General features: G+C 43.1%; 1 protein-coding gene across 2 annotated transcripts in view; it reads left to right on the top strand.

The window, feature by feature from the left end:
- The first annotated feature begins 5,013 nt into the window (after positions 1 to 5,013).
- EDC4 (enhancer of mRNA decapping 4) overlaps positions 5,014 to 17,622 on the top strand; it is a 38,548-nt gene continuing 25,939 nt past the window's right edge. For both annotated transcript variants that reach the window (XM_035118964.3, XM_035118965.3), the window contains exons 1-5: positions 5,014 to 5,167; positions 10,389 to 10,545; positions 11,050 to 11,161; positions 12,163 to 12,262; positions 12,661 to 12,850. In XM_035118964.3, coding sequence (XP_034974855.2) covers positions 5,092 to 5,167; positions 10,389 to 10,545; positions 11,050 to 11,161; positions 12,163 to 12,262; positions 12,661 to 12,850 — 635 coding nt within the window. In that variant the 5' untranslated portion in view covers positions 5,014 to 5,091. The remainder of the gene's footprint in view (positions 5,168 to 10,388; positions 10,546 to 11,049; positions 11,162 to 12,162; positions 12,263 to 12,660; positions 12,851 to 17,622) is intronic.

Genomic DNA, 17,622 nt, shown 5'->3' on the forward strand with positions numbered 1-17,622 from the left:
AATTTCTTACGTGCAAAGCAGATCATTACACTGAGCATCAATCATTTTTTTCAGTCCTCCTTACAGAAAATAGATGGAGGATCATGCATAAAAACAGCAATGTAGAATGTACTTTTTCCAGGCTTCCAATCTTTCTCTACACTAAGTTCTCAGGATTTAGCATATTCATACCGTTTGCTTTTCCTCTGGTGTTCAAGAGATGGGTCCATATATCACCACGAATTGTTTAGAGTTTTGCTCTTCCAGGACAGCCATTTTATAGTGAGCTGTAACTTTAGCCTAGTTACAATCACACTACTTTTTACGTTTGCCTCTGGCTTGCTTAAGAAAATTCCAAATACCTTTTCTCTGCTGATTTGCTGCAACAACATAGCGGTGGAGAAAACACATATTTTCAAAATGGCCAAGTCCTTATAGGATTTTTATTAATGAGCTTAGTATGAGGTGAGCAGACTTGCATCCATGGGCCTTTCCTAAAGTTAAACTGAGCTATTTGCAAACTGTGTTGGGCACTTGACCTGATACTTGTTTAGTTTCATATGCCAGTGAGTAAGAGGAACAGTAAGTGTGTTTTTCTCAACTATGGAAAAAGATCTCTTGAAGAGATGGATTTGCTATCACATCTACTGAGAGGTGGCTGGAGTCAGCACCAAATCAACATAAGCATATCCTGAAATAAAGGTACATTTCTAATCCCCCCTGGATGGTTTACAAAAGTCCCTTTCAGCTTTGCTCTGGACAGTTGGGTTTGGATTCCTTGCTCTGATCGTTCTACTTCACCCACTCTTTTTGTGCTGTCATTTTCCTACACAGAAGTGATCTAAAGGACTGTCCCTGTCCCTGGCAATCCAACGCTTTTGGGGCGACTACAGCTGCTGCTTACGGTCCTTGAAGTGTAGTTCCATTGACATTCCTTCATTGCAAGGATTTTGGTTAACAGTAGCCAGTTATATGAATTTAAAATGTGCTTGTGGAAGAGGGCTTAGGCTGGCATCCATGCCTTAATGCATGTGTACAGGTTTAGTTTGCAGAAGTCCCAATGATGTGTAGAACTTAATGCCAAGTTTGCTTAGAACTTCACCCTTCAAATCAGGTGATCCAGCAACTATTACTTCCACTTTGAGCAAGTTGGTAGTGGAAAACGGCTGTCTCTGCATCTAAATAAGATGAGGGAATTCCAGATAGCCTCATTTTAAATTTAGCACACCAGATGAAAATCTTTGGGTGAGGTCATCATAGGGTACCATGTTTTGAGTTGGATGTTGTATAAGTCTTGGTGAGAGCTTTGCTTAATAGCCATATGAAAACAAAATGCCTTATAAAACTCAATGAGAGTGTCTTGCAGGCAAAACATTTTGTAAGAAGGGGAGCATTACTCTTTTGCCAAGCTGATGAGGAATGTTTATTATCCATAAGAGAAGAGTGACTGTTTCCCAATATCTTGTGTCACCTTCACAACATTAGCTTATGGCATTTTATTAAACATTGGCTTGCCCTTTGAGAAAATGTTAATAGAGGCTGTTCAGAAGGGCAATAAAAAGTTGTGTTCTCCAACCCAATTTGAAGGAGAAATCCGTCCTTCCTATCATCCCTTAATGGAAACTGCCTTGTAATCATTTGTTTTCAGGGCAGAAAACATCCTTAGGATATTATAAACTGCTATGAGAAGGTATATGATAAAAAGCCTGATCTAGGATTCTAGATTGTGTGTAGGGAGATGAAAGCTGTTAAACTGCTCATTCTGAAAATAGTGTTCCTTCATAAAACTGCTAAATGCTACTTTGCTTTGGGGCAATACGTAAAGCAGACCTGTGCAACTACCAAAGCACAGCCCATCAGCCACATGCCATGGCTTGCCACATGCTCCATAAGCGTACTTTTGCAGTTCTAGGCCAGCATCCAAAATAGCAGGGTTTGGATCCAGTCAATATTGCGTCGGGCAAGGTGGGGTTCTCCTTTTTGTGAGGGGTATACAAAAGGCACTGAGAATTCGCCTAGTCATCAGTTGACAGAAACATGTTCCAAAAACTGAAGCAGCTTACATACTGCTTTATAGCAGATGCTTGATGTACATGGAGAGAAAAACACTATTTGTAGAAATGCAGAACTTCCATTGCAGAACAGCACTGGCTTTGCCAATAAATAAGTTGTACTTAATTACGTGATGTAAGACTACCTACCTATACCATATCTACTGTATAATCTTGATTTATTAAGATTGTACCGGCAGCAAACGTTTAAATAAAGGCTCTTTAACAAATACTGTTGCTTTAAGGTTAAGACTGGAAACCAGAAAAAGAGTGAGGTAGTGTTGTGTGCTGTCTTGCTTCATGAGGCAGCATAAGAATAGAGGGCCAGCATAACTCATCTGTGTTTAGATTATTGTGAGGACACCTCTCATCTCTGAAATAATCTTGTGGCCAATTTATCTGTTGTCTAGTGATAAAAGGGAAGGGGCAGCACTTTATGTGAACAAGCCTAGTATTGTCACCATTTGTTTAATAGTGGCACCCCCTCTTCCTTCCAATGTAATTTCCCACCCTGGAGAGGACTTGATGCTCAGCCCCAAGGAGAATAGTTATCCTGACCACTTAGTGAATTCTGAAAGAACAAAATGTGTGATAACATGCCAACTTGTAGAATAGCTTTTCCCAACATAGTGCCCTTCATTTCCCTGGATTGCAACTCCCATCATCGGTGATGCTGGCTGGGGCTGATAAGAGGGAAATAAGCTGGGGAAGGGTAAATTTTCTGTTTTGTTATTGACATGCAGTCTACAGATTAACAGGGAGAATACATGAAATGTGAGGCAAGCATACTTGCCTTTATAGGTTATTAAGGCAAATTTTCATGTTACATACACTGCAGTGCACAATATGGGGATAACTACATCATCCTATGCAATCCTTTGCGGTCCATGTACAGTATGTGTTATAACATCATGTGTTATAAGATTTATTTAAAATATATATCTCTTCAGCCAAAAAGGGTTGCCAAAGTGCCTTACGAATGTAAATCATAAGACAGTCCTTCCCTTCAGGCTTACAATCTAAAATGCATGACATTAAAGGGAAAGGGACTGAGGAGGAAAGAAAAGAACTCTGGCATTATTTCTGGTTGCGAATTGTCTGTTGCGATGATGTTGCAAAGGTTTTGAACCAGAACAAGCCAAAGGTTAGTGGAGGCACAGCCTGAAAGGTATTACCACCTTAGATGTTTGTGGATTTGGGGAACAACAGCAACACTAGTGCATTTCTAGGCTTGGTATCCCAGGAAAGTTTTTCCATTTAGAAATCTAGTGTAATTTTCCTTGTAGAGGAACAAATGAAAGTTGCTCTTCTTGACAGAATAATTTAGTACGTAGATAAGAAGCTTCTAGCATTAACTCTATTCTGATTGGCAGCAATTCTTCCAGGCTGGGATAGAGATAGAGGATTTTCCAGGTTTCACTACCCAAGAGCCTTTTACCTAAGTACGCAAAGGAAAACCCTAAGGCCTAATGCATGCAAAGCAGATGTTCTAGGTCAAACAAGCCTAATATGGAACTTTAAAAAAACAATGTTGGAAAATGTAAGAGAGATGATTTTCAGTGCTTCGTGCAGAACTTGCCTTAATATGTTGGGGGGGGGGGAGTTTAACAGGCTATTGTACATGTTCATGCAAAGCAATAAGGAAATGAGAGGGATGGTGAAACTACAGTACTTCTAATTCCATAAAGTTAAAAATTTTCAAGTAATTTATCAAGAACAGTGGACAAGTAGCTGCTGACAGTATTTCAGTTTCTGTATGCTACAGGCTTTTCTCTATATTAATAGGGTTGGTGTATTTTTAAATTGACAGAGGCTCTGTGTAACAGGCCAAAGTCAACAGACAAAGGCAGTGCTGAAAATGATGATACAGAAGCTATCCCTACAGCTTTGTCTGCTTGACATGCAGGGTGTTTTTTAAGGAACAGAGTGCAGCCTAATATACTTGAAATGACTGAAAATGCCTGCATTTGTATGCAAATAATCTCCCCATCTCAGTATTTTCAACATGCTTCTTTCTCTGATAAGGATTTCGCATAACTGGAAAACTTTTGAATGGCCAAATTATTCTAGACTGGCATGTCTTTTTGTGTGTACGCACGTGCATGCCCCCTACATAAACGGATATGTGTGTGTTTGAGAGGAAGAGAGAGAAAACTAATCAGTGGGGACTAAAAAACCATGAATCGTAAGAAGCGCATCCTACGATATTGCAATGCAATATCCTTTCGTATCTTAGGTGACGCTGCCTCCCAACTTGCTTCCATATGTGGTGTCGTCCATCTTTATTTCATATGGTTCAGGGTTTTTGGAGTCAGCACAACATCAGGTCTACTCCACTCAAATATTAGGCCTACATTTGTTGGGACTTTGTGACCCAAACATAACGACGCCCATTGGGGCGATCCTACATACATACATACATACATACATACATACATACATACACCGCTCTGTGGTTTTTAAGGTTAAGCAGTGTATGCCGGTAAATTCTGCTAAAAAATAATTTGGCAGCACCACCTACCGTACTACTTGGAAGTGATGCTGTGTGTTCATTTGGGGCTTAACGTCCAGGATTTGTATGTCTGCAGCTCAAGCTGTAGCCTCTCCTGCAGAGAACTGTCCCGCCTTTCTGTATCTTTATTTTTTAGGGCCCAAAATGAACCCCAGACTAATTTTAATTATTATGTTTATTAAAATTCTATACTGCCCTTCATCCGAGGATCACAGGGCTGTTTACAATATAAAAATACAAACATACATAATAAATGAACATATACAAACAATACCCCCCACCTACCCACAGTTTAAAAGGCCACAGGTTGTACGTGCGAGGGGGAGCCCTCTTCCTAGCCCTCGTTCTCCTTTCTGCTTCCTTCGTACAGTATCTGTATTCTCTGCTGAGAGAGGCGGAACCCGGACGTCTGGATACCATTTGCCTGGGGGGAAGGAAAGCAATGAACGGACCGGAAGCGGAAGTGGGGGCGGAGAAGCGGGGTTTGGCCTGCCCGGGCGGTGGAAGCCGCGTTAGCTGTGGTACTGCTGGCGGACTTGGCGGGGCCCAATGGCCTCCGCTAGCATCGATATCGAGGACGCGACTCAGCATCTCCGAGACATCCTCAAGCTGGATCGGCCGAGCGGTGAGGCTCTCGGGCTGGGACCCTAAAAAGAAGGCGGGGTTTTTTCCTTGGAAGCAGCTCCTTTGGGGAGTGAGTGGCCGAAATGAGGCTCGTGGTCTCGGGCGGCGGTGCTCCCCTTTTCTCAGCCCATCCCGTGTGAGCGGGAAGGCGCCAACGGCGCTGGCAGGAGAGTGGGAGGCGACGGGCGGGAGAAGAGCCCAGGGGGTCGCGATCCTAGACACGCTTATTTGGGAGTAAACCCAATGGAGCATGATGGGATTTGTTGTCTGGTTGTGCCGGGTTACGGTATAGGGTTGCAATCCTGCGTCTACTTGTTTGGAAGTGAGCCTCCGTGAGCACAGTGGAGACCTACTTCTGAGTAACTAGAAGGCAAGGATGGGGCTTCCCGTTTGGGGCCAAAAAGTCCCATCTGACTAAAAAGGTCCTCTACAACTGTGGCTCCTGCATCAGTACTTTCTGCTCTTTTTGGTGGAGTGTGATGCTCAGCTTTCTTTCAAACGTGGCTGCCTCTTTCTACCCCACCCCCTTCATGTTCTGCTTCTGCCCCGCCCCCTTCTTTAATGTAGCAGGCCTTTGGTTTGACTTTGACTACTTGTTTTTTAAAAGGCCATTTTCCCCTGCAGCTTTTTAAGCCTGCAGCCCAGAGTTTGGTGTCATATATCTGCAGATGCTTGTGAAGGCACTCTAGGCAAGGTGTGGTTGGCCAGGCTGCTCAAGCTGGCACTGAGAATGAACAACTCGTGATTCAGTACTGTTATTCTATGGTTCTTTTAACAAGTACTGGATGACTTGACCTTTCCTTAATGTACGTTCTTTGGTTTCTTTGTTTTTGTAGTCATATTCCAGTTGTAATTATCTGTATTAGTAGCTGCTTTTGTTGCATTTCTCAAGCTGGAAGGAGGACTGAGCAATAGTGTTGTCAGATCTAAACCCTATTTTACGACTTGGTAGGGTCTTGTAGGACCAGAAAAAATGATGGCCTTATATGACTTACCAAATCAGGAGTTAGCGACTCCTGCTGTAGATCATAACATTTTTGTATACAGAACATATATCTGGTGTGCCTGGTCTCCCACTCCTATGTCTTATTTTTTTTTCTACCCAGCCGCATTCAGAATTTTTTTGGAGGGGGCACAGTTAGTTGTGGTACTCCACAAGTTGTGGTACTCAACAACTACATGAAGGTGCTGGGAAATATTATCAGAGCTTTGGAGTTGGATATCATTAACAGGAAGGTGACACCCAGGTTTCTAGTTCATTACATAAGTGTCCAGCAATGGCTGCCTCAGATCTGAACAGTGTGAGGAAGCCACAGGCCTCACATGATATAAACAAAACACTTGAGATTGAATCCAGACAAGACAAAGATGAAGGTAGGGGTAAGACTGTGGCTCATGCAAGAGTCATGCCTGAGCAGGTTCCTTACCTATCCAGAGGGAGGTCTGGGCAGTGCTCCAGGATTTATCCAGCGCTGGACATGACAAGGCAGCCAAATCAAATAGTGCCCTTGCTGAGACACTATCTCCCCACCAATAAGTGGTCTTCCTGGTTAGTATTGTGGTAAGAATGATGTGGGGATGGAGTGATGGACAAAGTTGAGTGAGTAGCTTTCTAGTTTTGGAATCTTCATAAATTTGGAAATATCTGCAGTGCAGAGTATGGGAGAGGTTTGTCTTTAAAGGGATAGTTTGGAATGCACCTGTTGCTTTAGTAAACTGTGTCTAATTAGTATGCTGTGCTGTACTTTATTTGAGGAGGAAATCACAACATTTCTGCTTTGGAAACTGTTAGCCTCATAAGTCATGAACAAGAACATTGGTATATGGGGCCAATGTTGTCTTTCTCCATTGGTGTAAAAACAGCTGAATGGCTAGTATGAATATGATATACCTCTCTGCACATATTATAATACTAATACAGTATATGTAGGTGCAGGATGCATCCTAGATTTTTATCTGAACTTCTGATGTGCCAGCCAGATCCCTCCCTTTTTGTCCTTCATGAGATACGGTTTCCATGGTGCTTGCAGCAGTAACCATTCCATGTGAGCAGCGTACTGTGCATGTTGACATTTCCTGCCATAACCTCACCCAGCTCTGTTAGGCTAGAATGGTGGTGTTTAGTTCCTACTGTGCTGCATGTATATCCAGCTTTTAAGCAAAGGCTCTGGTGAATACTTTTTACAGCAATCGTTTAATTATTTGTAGGAAGGACTTACTATATTCAGATCACTGACATATCCCAGGGCAGAGTGTGGATTGATTGCAGAAGGACTTGGGGTGGAGGGCAATGATATGGATATTAATTAACTCAATTTGCGGTGGGCAATTTCTTTATTCTAGTGGAAAATAGGAAATGCCTTTGCTACTATTACTTTCCTTTCCTTGAACTTGCTCTGGATTTTGATTCCTCCAGTAGGCGTTATCTTTGTTATTCAGCTGTCCCTGTAACCACAAGAAACCATGTGAAACTAAGGGAAATGAAAGTAAAAGTTGATTCTTAGTATTCTGTGTGATTCACTGATCAGCATAGGAATATATAGACATCGTTAACTGCTTTATACCAAGCCAGAGCATTGATGCATCTCACTCAGTTTTGAGTCTACCCAAATTGGCAACTGCTTTCCAGTCAGACTTCAGGCAGGATCCTCAATTGAGAATCTTTCCCAGCCCTACCTGAAGATGCAGGGAATTGAACCTGGGACCATTTGCATGCGAAGCATGTGCTCTGCCCCTGAGCTTATGACCATAGGCACGTACATTTTCATACAAGGCTGGGTCCCCATTTTCATGGAGGGTCCTGTGTTCTGGTTGGGTGGAACTTACATCGTATGTGAGGCAGGGAGCTGACAATGGCCAGCTCTGCCTTTCCTCAACATGCCTTCTGTGTCTCCTCAGGCAATCAGATTATGGCTTGGCAAGGGGGGGGGCTTAGTCTGAGGGGGGCAGAGAGGGAACTTTCCCCCTGTGGTCCATTCACTGTCTGTACAGACAGATTGGGTGTTCTGCCTACATGCCACCTACCCACCTTTACTCTTCTCACGGTGTTACTTCATGGCATTGAGCCATGCTGCACTCCAATATGAAACTAGCATTAGCCATCAGTTAACAGGACTGGGTAGGAATTTTACCCAGGATTGTCAGCTGACTTCTCTGGCCCTGGGTTTTTGGATTCTCTGCAACAATCCCCTGGCTCAAGATGGCTGAAGCTATTGGTTTTGACCTTCTAACATCTACCCAGCAGGATTGCTGAGCCCCAAACCTCTGACAGCACATGAAACAGTAGAAATAGGTCCTGTGCCCATATGTCCTGTCTTGCTACTGGTAAACCTGCCTAGAAAAGTTGTTCTTTGTTTTTTCTCTAATTCCAGGGCCTGTTTGTTTCTAACTCCCTGCCCAGGTCTATTCTAGCCTCCAGGAACAAACAGAAGTCAACATCTGGAATGGCAGTTATCCAGAGATTTTTAAGTGTCCTAGCAAAATCATATAGCCCAATCAAAAGTTTGGGGACAACCTTTCCCCACATAATCCTCCCCAGTTGAAGCCTAGTCATCAAGTGGTGTTGCTGGCTCCATGCTTACGGCTCATTAGGATAGGCACAGCTAGAAGGAGAGCCTTCTCAGTTATGACTTCCAAACTTGGAAACCAAAAAGGGAAGCAGGCCACATTTTTCATTTTCCCTACCCACCCTTCCATTCTGCTCTATTCTCATAGTATGGAGGCTTCTCACTGAACTGAAGTGGTTAGGAACTACCTCTCCATTGAGCTTTCATAGTGATTCTAAAACTTTTTTAATCCAGCCTTTGGCTGATTTGTGTGTAGTTGTGTCATCATCCATCATACTTTTATTGATTAATAATAATAATAATAATAATAATAATAATAATTCTATACTACCCTTCATCCAAGGATCACAGCGTGATTTACAATATAAAATTACAAAAATACGTAGTATACTAACAATACCAAAAACAAACAAACCCCAACACACAGTTTAAAAGGCAATAGTTTGTTTAATTAGCCAAAGGCATGGGAGAAGAGGGATATATTTTTGCCTGGTGCCTAAGATATATAACACAGGCTCTAGGCAAGTCTTCTTGGAGAGAGCATTCCACCAACAGGGAGCCACTGCAGAAAAATCCCATTCCTGTGTTGCCACACTCTGGACCATGGGTAGGCAAACTAAGATCCGGGGGCTGGATTCGGCTCAGTCGCCTTCTAAATCTGGCCAGCGGATAGTCAGGGAATCAGCGTGTTTTTATATGAGTAGAATGTGTCCTTTTATTTAAAATGCATCTCTGGGTTATTTGTGGGGCCTGCCTGATGTTTTTACATGAGTAGAATGTGTGCTTTTATTTAAAATGCATTTCTGGGTTATTTGTGGGGCATAGGAATTAGTTCATTTTTTAAAAAAATATACAGTGGTACCTCTACTTACGAATAACTCTACTAATGAATGTTTCTACTTACGAACAGAGCTCCAAATTTTTAGATAGGGTTGCTTCGACTTACGAAGTTTTTTCTCCCAATGCATTCCTATGGGATTCGACTTACAATTTTTTTCGACTTACGAATGTGCGTTCGGAACGCATTAAATTTGTAAGTAGAGGTACCACTGTATAGTCCGGCCCCCTACAAGGTCTGAGGGATAGTGGACTGCCCCCCTGCTGAAAAATTTGCCGACCCCTGCTCTGGACCTTTCACGAAGGAGACACACAAAGAAAGGCCTCAGATGATGATTGCAGATGATGATTGTCAGCTGATATGGGGAGAGGCAGTCCTTTAGGTATTGCATCCTAAGCTGTTTAAAGCTTTATAGGTCAAAACCAGCACTTTAATTGGGCCCAGAAACTAATCAGCAGCCAGTGCAGTCAGGCCAGGATTGGCGTTATATGCTCAAGCCATCTTTCCTTGAGCAAAACACTTACCCTTTTATCGTAGAGGAGAACCACCGATTCAGGTTTTCTGTCCTTGGACAGAATGTTTTTCATATCTTCTCTAGAACATTACTATCTTGATGGGTTCCTTGTTTCCTGTTTCAGTAGAAAGAGAGAGAGAGTTTGGCATTTCTTTTGAATGAAACAACTCTCCCATGTTACGTTCTTTTCATCTGGGACAGGGGACCATCAAAGGGGGACTGTATGGTTCAGAAACTTTCATGACCCTTTAAATGGCTGCGTAAATGTGAACATTCGCTCTGTTCCCCCCTCCCCCCCATTTAGGTTCAGTCAACGAAAACCAGAGATCATCCACTTCATACAATGGAGACCTGAATGGTTTGCTGGTGCCAGATCCCATAGCATCTGGAGATGGCGCTTCCTTGACGAAGCCAGTAGCCCAAGCAGTTCCTCTGGGAGCACTTCAGGAGAAGCAAGTCATGTAGGTATCTTGGTGAGAGAAAGTGGAGAGTTTGTCATGGGTCTGCTGAAAAATCTCAGCTCGGTAATTGTTCCTACAAAGACTGGGCTTCCAGCTTTCTTGATTACTGTTTTAAAGTTGTGTATCATTGTTTGTAGCTTCTGTTCCAGAGAGTCTTAAATTTAAGATAGTGTGTTGTCTCCACAGTTGAGGGACTACATTCATACACAGCTTAATGGGATACATTTTGTACAGTAATGGAGGCTTCATTGACAGTGACTGGGATTGAGGCTTGCAACTTGTGGTTTGCATTGTTTGCTGTCTTGTGTTGCTTCATTTGCCCATGAAAGACCATTTGTAGCAGGAAAGACAAGTGGTAAAATTGCTGCTTCATTGTAACAGGCATGTTTGTTTAATTGGGGGCCTTCAGTAGGCATATCCCTAGCTTTTTCCCAGCTCTCCATAACAAAAGCTGTTTGTCCTTAAGGTTTGTTGTTTTGACTTCTTCTTCTCCTTTTCTTTTAGCTGCCTCTCTGGAGATGATAGCTCTACCTGTATGGTGATAACTGCTAAAGATGTTGAGATAGTAGCCAGCAGTGACTCTAGCATCACCAGTAAAGCTAGAGGGAGCAACAAGGTAAAGGGGGAAAGATTCACCTGGACAATGTACAAAACCAGTTGGGACCCACTTGCCATCTGTTCAAGTGTGTAAAGCAGGGATGGGGAACCTGAGATCTTCCAGATGTCATGGGACTACAACTCTCACCATCTCTTACCATTGGCCACGCTGAATGGGGCTGATGGGAGATGGAGTCCAATATCTGGAGATCTCTGGTTCCTCATCCCTGATTTAAGGAGTCAGTGCCTGGATTGCTGGTAAATGAGGCTGAAGAGGGTAATAAATTGGAGGGGTGGATTGAGTATTGTGGTACTTCTCTTAGACTTTTTTTTTAAAGCAGGCATTCATGCCTCAGCCTTGGAATAGCCTGTTTTCTGTGCATATTAGCACCCCTCTAATGTTCACTGGTGATAGGCCTGGGGAAACCTAAGTGCCATGGGGAGCCTTTGTTCACAAGAAAATGGTTGTGTGTGGTTGGAGATTGAGGCACTAGCTTCAAACTTCTGTCTTGGGCTGGTTCAGATGTAGCCTTTAACCACTTGATGATATATGAAAAAGTCCTTAAGAATTCCCACATCCCTGAGTTGCTTTCCTATCACCTTCCTTTCATATGCCATGATTCCCTCCCTGCCTTCTCCTGGTTTATGACAAACTGTAGCTTGCAATTTCATCCGAAACTGTTTCTACAAACCAGAGAGGGCAGTGGGAATTGTGGTACCTGGGAAGAAGTATTGCAGTGTAAGAGCCCAAAGGTCCCTAAAGACTCATTCACATAGTGCCACAGTGGTAAAGCACATACCTTCCACACAGTAGGTCTCCAGTTCAGTCCCCAGCATCTCCTGAAGAAGGAAACAGGATTGGTGACTCCTGAACTAGGTGTTGGCTGTTTCCTCTCTCCTCAGCATATATAGATGATATTATAGTTTTATGTTCAGCAGTGGATGCTTGTCCCTATTTTGGCAAATGTTGACTTTAATTCCACACTTCAGCTGCTCTTTGTTTTCCTTTTTGTCATCCAGGTAAAAATCCAGCCAGTGGCCAGGTATGACTGGGAGCAGAAATATTACTATGGTAACCTGATTGCTGTGTCAAATGCCTACCTGGCATATGCCATTAGAGGTGAGGCATCTCTCCATCAACTTGGTTCTTTTGGCTAGGCTATTTTTGCATTTAGGTTTCTTGTACAGTCATACCTCTGGTTACGATTTCTGCGGGTTGCATATTTTCAGCTTAAGAACGCGGCGGACCCAGACGTGTTTACTTCTGGGTGCTGCCACGCACACATGCACAGAGGCGCTCTATCGGCGCTTCACGCATGTGCAGAAGCGCCGCTCCGGATACGTACTTTTCAGGGTGAGAACGGCACCCCAGAACAGATCAAGTACGTATCTAGAGGTACCACTGTAGTGGCCTTGTGTTGGGCTGAGGTCCCCTTGCTTTCCCCCCAGCTGTAGAGAGTGCACTGGCATTGCCTCAGCCACCTTAACTGTCATTTTCTTGTTGCTGTTCTTTGACAGGTGCCAGCAATGGCTCTGCAATGGTTCGGGTCCTGAGCGTTAGCACGGCGGAGCGAACCCTGCTGAAGGGCTTCACAGGTGGAGTAGCAGACCTGGCTTTTGCTCACCTCAACTCCAACCAGCTCGCTTGCCTGGATGAAGTTGGCAACCTCTTTGTCTGGCGCCTGGCCATGGAGAATGGAAAAATCCAGTATCTTATCTCTCAGTACTGTTCTTTGTAGGAGATAGCTGCAGTGTTGTTAGATACAGCGGCAACTTTGTAACTACAAGAAGAACCACAAGATAGGAAGCGGGCACTGTTTATTTCTATACCTTAGGCCAGGAACCTGTGACCTTCCCATATATTGTCATTCTTAGGCACTGACCTGGGGCTGATGGGTGTTGGTGACTGAGAAAATCTGGAAGGCCAAAGTTTCCCCATCCCTGCCTTAAAGAGATCTACTAGTATTTATGTACTAGTATTTATTTCTGCCAGCCAGCATCCAAGCATTATACATATTTTCTTCTTGCAAGTTATCCACTCAGGAAACAAGACTCTGAATCCTTGTATTGTGACTCAAAGGTCTCCTTCAGCCATAACAATTGTGGCTTAATAAACTATGGCTCATTAAGATGAGAACAGGCATCAAGCTCTCACACGTGTATCTCACATGTGTTTATTGTATTTTTAACATTTTGTTGGAAGCTGTCCAGAGTCGCTGGGGAAACCCAGCCAGATGGGCGGGGTATAAATAATAAATTATTATTGTTGTTGTTGTGCTTAAACCACAGTTACCTGTTACATCCAAACCGGGAAGCTGTGGTTTAATCCTAGTTTACTACCTAGCACAGGGTGACCCAACTTTTCATACCAAGTGGGCCGCAAAGTACTTCAAAATGGATCCTGCGGGCCACACACTGCACTGTTGCATAGTGGGTGGAGTGAGACCAAAATCTGACACACCCGCCCCCCACTCAGCCCTCACACACCTTCCCAAAGCCAAGGCTCTGGCTGGGTCCTAGAACCCCCCCACCTCCTTCCCAAAGTTGGGAAAGCACTAACTAAGCTTTGAGAACGAGACTGGGGCAGTCTAGGACCCTTTCGGAGCCCTCACACCTCCTTCCCAAAGCCCAGAGCCTTGCTTAACTGGCTTTGGGAAGGCAGCTGGGGGCGGGGGAGTCAAATGGTGGCATAAAAGGCCTGGGGGCCACGCCTTAGACCACCCCGAACCAGCAAATAGTTTTGTGTGGTGTTTAATAAGCCATGATTAAAACTCAGTTTCATAGTTTGTATATAGGGGGAAATAATGTACCCTTGTTAACAAGATACAGCTTGTATCCCTGCAATCTGGGTTTTGCCAACATGCTAAAAGTGTCGATACCCAGGGTCTGTCTGTCAGCATTACACTATTGGTAACCTGGGAGAGAAGTATATGCAACAGAAGGAAGTTACCAGATGTTTCCTAAACTGTGGTTGCCATTTTTAGATCTAGATAGATTGATAGCTGGACAGGCAGGCAGATGGACAGGCCGGCCGGCTGATGGGTGCTCTCTTCTTTTTGCCGACATCCAGGCTAGGATGTGGAGGTAAAAGTTTTGATGCATCATTTAATGTTCATGGGACTTGTTGAAAGTTGGACAATAGTGATGAGCACAGACTGGGCTATTTTTTCATTTATGTTGAAAATCAAATTCTTGTGAAATGGAAAGTTCTTTTAGGGCAGCTGAAGCTTACAGGGTGAATTGCAGGGTTACCGTGCCTACTTCTGTAAACCTTCTTGGAGAACTTGGTCCAACTTGCTCTTTGCTGCAGGCAAGTGACAGCAAGTTCTTTGCGTTTGTTTCTACTGCATCTGGGATAAATCACAAAGCAGTTGATACTACAAAGGAAAGTGACTTCCGGTTCACCGCGGACACTCGTTGGAAGCGCGGGATAGCCTCTCGGGGAATCCCGAGCTTTTTGGGGCGCACGGAGGTCCTGCAAAGGCTCTGCGGACCTCCAAAACCTCAGGGGGGGTTACCCTGAGGGTCGTGGCACCCAGCGGCGCCCAGCGTGCTCTCCTGCACCCCAAAATTTCGACGCTATTAGCGTGGGAACTGGGGAAGGGATCGAGCTGCGGGCGCGAAGGGGAGAAGACCACTAGCCTCATCAAGCGCAGTCTCTGGCTTCCAGTGCAAAGCGGTGAGCTTCCAAAAATAAATAATTCGTGGATTATAAAAGAGAATGAAGATTGAGATGCAATTTGGCGAATTTGGATGGCTGAGGGCGTAAACAGGGAGTCCGTCCCAGCAGCGGTGTGGATAATGGCGCAGTAGCGAATCGCAGGAATGGAGTCGGAAACTGAAACTATCTGCTGAGTAAGGTATGCTGAAGACCTCTGCTATGTTAGCGAGGCAACAGACTGTCTTTGTTTAGAGTTACTTTGAAGCCTGCATAAAGGCACTTTGTTACCCTGCTGGGGGAACGGACCTGCTGTGATTCTGAAACTGTTTTAGTTTGATCTGCCCGATATTAGCCCATAAGAGTGAACTGCCTGTGACGCAGCTCTTATTTATTCTGGACAACGTGAATTTGGGGGAAAAAAAAGGACAATAGTTTTAACTTTTATTATTGCTGGATCTCCGTATGCTTAGGATTTTAAAACAGCGGATCTCTCCCCTCTGATGCCTTGAGATCGGGAAGGGGGGCCAATGGGATTAAGCCAGTAGCGGCTGAAGAGGAACTCCTCTTTGGATGCTTTATTTTACCGTTTGACTTGGTCTCCTGATCTTCCCAGCAGGATCCAGGCTCTATCTGCATTGAGCTTTTTATATGGAAATTAGCATTACCCCTAAAAATTCTTGGATTAGGCCCTAGAAGAGGCTGAAGAGTCGCGGGACTTGGCTTTCTTTTTGTTGTTATTATTTTTAGGTACCGTGGTGGATTAAGCCAGCAAGTGGCAGAAGAGGAATCGAAACTAACTTTAGAACAATAGACTAAACTGCTATCATTGACTGACTAAACAGTGGAAAAGTACTGAGAAAAGGGAGGGGGAGCAGAAATTGGTGCCATCTGGTGGGGGAAATATAATATTGCATGTTGTTTTGAATTTGAGAGTTAAAACCCTAGAGCTCCGCCTAGAGGTCACTTGGGTATTGCAATTAAAATTTTTATTTTGAATTGAGAGCGCCCCCTAGAGGGTAAGATTAAAATTACAGGTATAAATTAAAGTTAAAGATGGCAGGAAAGGATGTAAAAGATGGGAAAAAAGGAACGGCTACACCGTCTGATAGGAGAGGTTCAAAACAGGAAGAAGTCAAAGACCTTGACGTTTTATGGCATAAAATCAAAGAAGAATTAAGACAAAATGAACAACGTATGGAGAAAAAATTAGGGGAAATGCAAGAAACATTAGATAAAAAATTTGAAAAAGTAGAAGGAGCAGTGGGGGAACTCACAACAAAAATAAAAGATTTATCGGTGAGATCTAAAGTAACAGAAGAAGCGGTGAAGAAAAATCAGAAAGAAATAAAGGAAGTAAAGAAAGATTCAGATAAGGTTAAAGAAAAAATGGATAAATTAGATGTGGCACATGAACAAATGTTGGATAATCTTGCGATGATGGAGATGAAGCAAAAACAATTGAATCTGAAATTTAGGGGGATTCCAGAAGAACAAGGGGAAGATATAAAGGCCAAAATCACCGCAGAATTGGCGAAATGGATGGAAAAGACGGATGAGGAAGTGAGTAGCTCCATTGTTACTGCATTTAGAATAAGAGTCAAATCAGCAAAAGCCAAGGCAAGGAGAGCCCCAGGAGACTGTCTGGTTATTTTCAACTCCATGGATTTGAAAAATGAAATATTGAGATTGAGTTTCACAAATAAATTGATTATAGGAGGAAGACCTATAATCATTTTTAAAGAGGTCCCAGGAAGGTTCTTACGCAAGAGGGATGCTTATAAATCGATGGTGTCATTGCTGAAGAAAAATGGGGTACAGCACAAATGGGAATATCCAGAAGGAATCATGTTTTATTACAAGGATAAAAAACACATCTTGACAAGTATGCCCGACATCGGGAAATTTCTGAGGAAGTACCAGAAGTTCCTTGGAACGTTGGAACCTAGCCTGGCATACTTAGCAGAAACAGCGGAAGATGAAGAGGAAGAACCTAAGCCGAGAAGAAAAAAGAAAAAGAAGGATGAAGAAGAGGAAGAAAAAGAAAAAGAAGAAGAAGAATCAGGAGACGACAGAAAATCGGAGGAGGAGGAAGAAGAGGAAGATAAAAATAGTAGTATAACTCCCATCCAAGACTAAAACAAAATTTGAAGAGATTTAAAGATGGCATTGAAGGTGCTATCATGGAATGTGAATGGATTGAATGATAAAAAGAAAAGAAATAAAATTGAATATGTTTTGAGGAAGAAAAAATTAGATGTAATTTGTTTGCAAGAAACACATGTAGCAAAGAAACATAGACATATTTTGATCAACAAAGGATTGGGAAAAGAATTTATCAATTCGGTGGTTAATAAAAAAAGAGGAGTAGTCTTGTATATAAAGGAGAAATTGGACCCGAAACTGATCTCGAGAGACGAAGAGGGAAGAGTAATCGTTGTACAGATAACACTTCAAGGAGAAAAAATGATTTTAGCTGGAATCTATGCACCAAATGAAAATAAGGCAGAATTTTTTAAGACGTTAGAGGAAAGACTGATAGGACACATGGACCAAAAGATCATCTTGATGGGAGATTTCAACGGAGTGGCGGTTCCGGATTTGGATAGAACAAGAAAGAGAAAACATGATGGAAAATTACCAAAATCCTTCTTTAATTTAGTGGAAAACCTGGGACTTGTGGATATCTGGAGAGCAAAACACCCGACGGTGAAACAATTCACATTCTTCTCTGAACCAAATCAAAGTTCAGGAAGAATTGATCATATGTGGATATCCAAAGAACTAGTACCCAGGACAATACGTACAGAAATTACGCCACG

The sequence above is a fragment of the Zootoca vivipara genome, chromosome 6, assembly GCF_965207765.1.
Source record: "Zootoca vivipara chromosome 6, rZooViv2.hap1.1, whole genome shotgun sequence".
NCBI lineage: Eukaryota > Metazoa > Chordata > Lepidosauria > Squamata > Lacertidae > Zootoca > Zootoca vivipara.